The 7,316-nt window shown below is 29.1% G+C and overlaps 1 protein-coding gene across 1 annotated transcript in view; it reads left to right on the top strand.

Moving 5' to 3' along the window:
• LOC105567835 (cytochrome P450 4C1-like) overlaps positions 1–7,316 on the top strand; it is a 15,507-nt gene that overhangs the window by 3,766 nt on the left and 4,425 nt on the right. Inside the window, exons 6-17 of the mRNA XM_012023042.1 lie at positions 138–306; positions 844–1,023; positions 1,119–1,282; positions 2,517–2,685; positions 3,004–3,113; positions 3,340–3,430; positions 4,336–4,518; positions 5,131–5,224; positions 5,520–5,622; positions 5,796–5,901; positions 6,433–6,539; positions 6,620–6,688. Of these exons, the coding sequence (XP_011878432.1) occupies positions 138–306; positions 844–1,023; positions 1,119–1,282; positions 2,517–2,685; positions 3,004–3,113; positions 3,340–3,430; positions 4,336–4,518; positions 5,131–5,224; positions 5,520–5,622; positions 5,796–5,901; positions 6,433–6,539; positions 6,620–6,688 (1,545 nt within the window). The remainder of the gene's footprint in view (positions 1–137; positions 307–843; positions 1,024–1,118; positions 1,283–2,516; positions 2,686–3,003; positions 3,114–3,339; positions 3,431–4,335; positions 4,519–5,130; positions 5,225–5,519; positions 5,623–5,795; positions 5,902–6,432; positions 6,540–6,619; positions 6,689–7,316) is intronic.

Genomic DNA, 7,316 nt, shown 5'->3' with positions numbered 1-7,316 from the left:
CTTTAATGAATAATGATAGTAGGTAAATAAAATTAAAATCTATTATTATACAGTATAATACATGCTTATTTATATGTATCAACACTTTATTAGGTTTTAATAAAATATATTTTGTGTCAATTTATTTAATAATTTAGGAGCGTGTTAGAAATGAAGTCAGAACAGTAATGCATGAAAACGGAGGAAAGCTTACTATGACAGTGTTAAACAATTTACACTATCTAGAAAGATGTATAAAAGAAACATTAAGATTATATCCCAGTGTTCCTTTAATATCCCGGGTTTTGTCGGAGGATATAAAAATGCGTAAGTACATATATTGTAGGTATACACTTTTTGAACATAGAATGAGATAGAATAAGAGAGAAGAATTATAATACATTTTTTCTCAAAAAATTATTTATTTTCTCTCTCTCTCTCTCTCTCTCTCTCACTCACTTTATGGCTTTACTACATAAAATTGATAATATTAATATGCAACTTTTAAATAATATTCTAGGAAAAGTTTCAAATTCTAAGCATTTTTATAATTAACGCTCCTTTGTTAAACATATGTTAGGTATATGTTAAGTATATGTTAGGTATATGTTAAGTATATGTTAAGTATATGTTAAGTATATGTTAAGTATAACAAATTTATTTTATCAAAGTAATTAACTTACATCAGTATAGAAACACAAGGTGTTATTTATATACTTAGTCACTTATACTTGGCGCGAGACACTACCGTGTCTCGTGATAAAATAATTTATATTTAGTTGTCAAACATATTTTTATATTTATAATGCTTTGTACACCTCAAATTTTATTATTATTCATAAAAAATTTGTTACATATCTTCAGAGTCATATCTGGTACCTTCTGGAGCAGTAATACAGATTAATATCTACGATATTCATCGAGATCCCAATTTCTGGTCAGATCCAGATATATTCGATCCAGATAGATTTTTACCTGATAGAATTATAAATCGTCATCCTTATTCCTATTTACCGTTTAGTGCAGGATCACGAAATTGTATAGGTAATGTTTAAGATATCTAATATGTAAGTTGTAATTTCTTGTAATTAAATAACTCTTAATTACGAATTAAATAAATTTTAATTTATGAACAATAGGACAACGATTCGCCATATTGGAAATGAAAGCTGTAATTGCTTCGTTAGTACAGGACTTTTATTTGGAGCCTGTCGATCATTTAAAGGATCTTCGGTTTATGCTGGATATTATATGTCGCGTTGTGCATCCAATTCGTGTACGATTTGTTCCAATAGAACACTTGTAATCTGAAGTCAAGACATAATTTTGTTTGACAAGGAGAAAGCAGATCTCTACTTACACTGAAGGAAGTTTTAAATAAAAATTCTTTATGGACTTGTTATGTATTGTGCAAGCTACTACTAAACATATTTTTAAGTCCTAAAATATATAATATAAACAAATATATGTAATATCAATTTCATTTATTACTTTATTTGTCACATATTATGTACATTCACTTTCGATATTTTTACTGTCCACTTTAAATAAAGAAACGTAATATGGATTATCCTATCTGTGCAATTTATTGTAAGTTTTCTACTATTACTAATATAATTTATTAGTAATAATAACAGTAATAATAAGAGTAAACTATTAATACTAATAGTAGTAATAATAATATTTAGTTAGTAACTACCAATAGTAATAATAATAGTAATAGTAATAATACATTAATAATAGTATTATTACTATTACTAATGTATTAAAGCAAATTTTTTCATTTCTTTACGTGGCGTATCACGTTACGCAATATTGTAGAGCCAAGTGGAGAAACAAAGAAAAATTAAAAATCTCATTACATTGTTATGGAGGAAAAACAAGGAAAAGTTAAAATCTTACTATTACATTTAATAGATACATATTTATATTATACTTTATATTAATCTCTTACTCATTTTAAGTAAGTCATGCAAATTTTATGCAACATTATAGTTGTAATCGTTTTGTCTCCGATAACCTTGCATTAATGAGACAGCTTTTTGCATTCATTAAAGACACTAATAAACATTTTAATCAATACTATGTAGATTAATTTTGTGAGTCAAACGAACAAGCAGAAAATCGAAAAAGCAAACAAGTAGTCTGTCGCGAGTGCTAAAAAAAGAAACCTCCAGTTTATCACAGTATTTTTTAAGAAGCAAGAACATTTGCAATAATATATATCTTTACAATAGTTAGCAATGTATAAAAACGGTTTAATTAAAAACCAATAAAAATTTTTTGTCGGATTTAAACGTGCACATTTTCTATTTTAAAATAAAAAAATACATTATATCTCTTTAAAACTTCTAATGATAAAGTGTGAATAACGCATTTTCCCGTATCTTTTATTTACGAAACATACTCAAGATATTAAGACCGTAATACTTCTGATCTTAAACTAAATGTTGTTAATACAGTTAGAAGTGATTCGTGTAATTTAGAAACCAAAAAAATTAAAGACTGAAGGAAATAAAACTTAAACCGGCTAATTGTTTCATCAACAAACAATGATCATTACTATATTGTTACTACTCAGCTTTATCGTATTGGTGTATAATTATTATGTGCATCGTGGCAAAAATGGGCGTCTTATCAATCTTATACCAGGGCGATCAGGCTATCCAATTATTGGTAATGTACTGGAATATCTTGATTCACGAGGCAAGTTAAAATTTTTTATATATTTCTGTAGATAAATCTTCTTTTTATACAGGAAAGTAAATGTAATATTCACAAGTACTCTGAATACTCTGAGTACTATACGTATAATTATCAATATTACTGTAATTATTTAAAAAATTACTTAAATTTATTAATTCTTCTTTACGTGATATCGTTTATTTCTTGAATTAAAGTTATTCGAGAAATAATAGAATACTTTAAATTTAATGATGAAGTTAATTACACATCCTTCAAATAATATTTGTAATATTTCAGTTTATTTACATAATAACATAATATGTATACGTGTGTTTTTAGAGGATCTATGGAAAATTCTAGTGACCCTTTCCAATCAGTACTATCCCATTTATAAATCATGGGGATTTTTTACGCCAGTTGTAGTCATTCGTCATCCCGATGATCTACAGGTATCAAACTATAAACGAGATTTTATTCTATTTTTATATAATTGATATTTTAACGCTTAAGGTGTTTATTACGTTGCTTTATATTTTTATAAAAATATGTATACTCATAAAACATTTGTTAGAAATGATTAAATATTTGAAATATTTCAGAAATTAATTATTAATTACTTGATCAGCTACGTTGCATTTCAGTTAAATGATATTTAATGTCTACTGTGATTTTCAGGCAATATTAAGCAGCTCGAAGCACATTGACAAGAGTATACTCTATGATGTTTTATATCCTTGGTTCGGTACTGGTCTTATCACTAGTAAAGGTAACGTAATAATATTATACAAATACGCGCTCTACTAAGTATTGCGTTTCATTTTTGTTACTAAGTTTTTACAACACCAATAATAAAATAAATTTATATTAATTTTAAATAATAAGTATCATAAACGATAAACTTAAATAATAATACTTTTTCTAAAGTATTACCATATGTGTAGAACTAAACTGTCTAGTCACATATATGTTCTTCAATGCAAAGGCATGTGCAATTATATTGATGAATGGCTATGAAATGATCCTATATTATATAAGATTACTCAAGTATTATTACACACAAGAAATTCTTTTCTCGAATAAATTGAACCCTTGCAAGTTCTCCTGATTGTGACTAGAAGTAAATAAACTTGTGTGCAAATATGCGTGTACATTAAGAACATCGATTCGATGCTAGAAAATCTCAAATAAAATCCTCGCTGCATTGTGCTGTACCGTAAATGTAAATACATTTCTGAGAATGATTAGCTCCTATTTTCTTAATTTTTGTTACCTTTATTATTTTTATCTTAAGTAAATTAGACATTTGATAAAATTTATCGTTTTGTTTCTTTTAGTTGATAATCTTTAGTTGCAATAATGATAATAGATAAATTAATAGAAATGTATTCAACTTATATTAATATTACGAAAAAAAACATTAAAACGTTCTAAAAGATTTTTTTACTATTATTAGTAAAATTTATCGCACCCACAACACATACATTCACACACACACATACAATGTCTTACTGCAAAAATTTGAACACATAACAAAGGCAAAATAAATAAAATAATCACAAGTTATTGAAAGTTAATCAATTTAAAATGAAATTCAAAGAAAAGCATAATCCACCATGTTGGACTCAAGTCGTTATTTTATAATTATGCGTTGTATTATTATTTTCGTTTCAGGCATTAAATGGCACTCACGGCGGCAGATACTTACCTCTGCATTTCATTTCAATATATTAAAACAATTTGTTGAGATTTTGATCGAGGAAGGAGAACACATGACAAAGTCATTGAAAAGTACCGGAGGCACAGTTGTAGATTTAGAACCGTTTATCAGTGAACATACGCTGAATGCAATATGCGGTATTGTATTCTATGCATCTACATACATATATAGAATCATGTTCTGAATGGCTTATAATATAAAAGAATTTGTTTAGAATCAGTATATATTAACATCACGATATACTAATAATAAATAATATACAGGGTGTTATAAAATACCCGCCTCATTTCTTATTTACGGATAGAACTAGACTAAGTCGAAAAGTCCTCTACCATTTTGCAATTTTCGCAATAGTTAACGAGTTATTAATTATTAAATATCCCTGTCCTAGCTCGGCCCTACTGTCCAATTCAAGCGCGCGACGAGATCCGGCCGTCCCGCGATCGGCGTTGCTAGGCGCGCGGGGAGTTGCTTATGTAATACGGCTACGTATAATAAACAACTCCCCGCGCGCCAATCGCGGACGGCCGCATTTCGTCGCGCGCTTGAAGTAGGCGGTGGGCTGAGCTAAGACAGTGATTTTTAATAATTAATAACTCGTTGACTGTTGCAAAAATTGCAAAATGGTACAGGACTTTTCGAATCAGTCTAGTCCGCTCTATCCGTAAATAAGAGGTGAGGTGGGCATTTCATAACACTCTGTATAAATACATATTATTTTGATATACATTTAACAAATGCGTTTGCAGAAACCGCTATGGGCACTCCTTTACAAGGTCTCGGTGCGTTTCAGCAAGAGTATCGAAGAGCAGTTCATCGGATGGGCGAACTTCTTACTTACAGGTAATTTATAAACATAAATATAATATATTTGCATACATAAAATATATATTAACATTATGTAATTATATAAGACAATTAAACCATAAAATGTTATTTATATCAAAACTATCTGTACGTTGAGTGTGGTTCAATAAATCTATATATAAAAATAAATATTATATTTGTAATGTTTATAATATATTAAATATTAAAACATTACAAAAAAATCAGTATGTAATTAAATCTAAAAACAAGACAATTTGGATTTAATAATTCGACGGATTATTGAGGATTACTCATGATTTCAATAATTTAGATTATTTAGGCAATGGTTGCAAAACGATTGGATATTTTCATTAACACCAAAAGGCAGAGAGCAAATAAAAACTCTGAAGACATTACATGGATTTACTGAACGAGTATGTAAAAATAATTATACTTAATATTGTATAATGTATATAAATATTATTTATCTAAAAAAATAACAATAATAACTATTACATAGAAATATTTTATTATTTTATAAATGTTGACAATACGCTAATGCATTCATATCATTTATGGTAAAAACATTAATATTATATTTACATAGATAATAGCAGAAAGGAAACTTTACCATGAACGTACCAATGGTCGATACTTGAAAAGCTTTAGAAATGACACATTGGAAGAAACAAATGGTGAAGAAACGATTAACAGTACGTAATGTAATTTAAAAAACCTTAATTTCTTAAGATATGTGTATGTAAAGTATCCTAAGTTATTTTTAGTAATTTATTTATTAAAAATCACTATCTCTAACAATGTCGATCGCGGGACGATCGCGTTTCACCGCAAACTTAATATTGGGGGTTGTTGGTCGAGCTAAGACAGCGATTTTTATTTAATAATTTAGTTAATAATTAGTAACTTGTTAACTATTGCGAAAATTGCAAAATGGTAGAGGACTTTTCGACTCAGTCTAATCCGCTCTATCCGTAAATAAGGGGTGAGGTGGGTATTACATAACACCCTGTATAAAGTAAACATCACGGAATAAGGCCTGGTTGCACCAACGTCGCTTAGATTTAACTTTAGCTTATTTCACTCTTTGTCTCTTTCTAAGGGAAACAGTTGGAAAGCGACAAAGAGTGAATTAAGCTACAGTTAAAATTACGTGACGTTGGTGCAACCGGGCCTAAGTGGAATATAAGATTGATACTAATTGATATTTATATATTTTGATTTAGTACGAAAAAGGCGACTCGCAATGTTGGATCTTCTAATAGCGGCATCACGAGAAGGTCTTATGACTGATTTAGATATTAGGGAGGAAGTCGATACTTTTATGTTTGCGGTATACATTTGTAATTTCTTTTCGTTTTTGATGTATTATTTATTTCTTAATATATCGTAATATATATAATACAATTATAGGGTCATGATACTACAGCGATGAGTTTGTGCTACACCCTGGCACTGTTAGCTGAACATAAGGACATTCAGGTATCTATTGTTACATGTAAATTGCCACACTTAGACAAAATAACTAATTAATTTTAACTCTAAAAGTTATTTATTAAAGTTGCATGTAAACATTTGCACTTCTTTCTAAATGTAAGTGTACGTGTTTACGCAACAATTTACTTTTCTGCAAATGCAGAAATTATAATATGTATAAGGTGTTGCAGAGACATACAGGGCAATAAGACGGATTGCCTGTTAGTACAGGCGCGCATGCCCGTTCACAACTGCATAGGCTTCGGCGCAAGAGTAACAGCAGTAAATTTGCTCAAGAGGAACATGAAGTCATGTTGAAATAACAATGACATCATAATGATTATCAAAAGTTATATTTTGACAGAAAATAAATTAAATTATAATTTTGAAATGTGCCCCTACACGAATAGGCAACCCATCATACTGCTCTGTACGTCTCTGCAACAATCTGTACATTTTATATAGGATGTTATGTAATACCCGCCTCACCTCTTATTCATGGATAGAGCGGATTAGACTGAGTTGAAAAGACCTGTACCATTTTGCAATTTTTGCTATGGTTATCGAGTTATTAATTATTAAAACTCTTTGTCTTAGCCCAGCCTACCGCCCAGTTCAAGCGCGCGGCGAGATG

Source organism: Vollenhovia emeryi, unplaced genomic scaffold (assembly GCF_000949405.1).
Source record: "Vollenhovia emeryi isolate VEMERY1.0 unplaced genomic scaffold, V.emery_V1.0 DF939134.1, whole genome shotgun sequence".
Taxonomy (NCBI): Eukaryota; Metazoa; Arthropoda; class Insecta; order Hymenoptera; family Formicidae; genus Vollenhovia; species Vollenhovia emeryi.
This window is presented reverse-complemented; position numbering and strand designations above follow the sequence as displayed.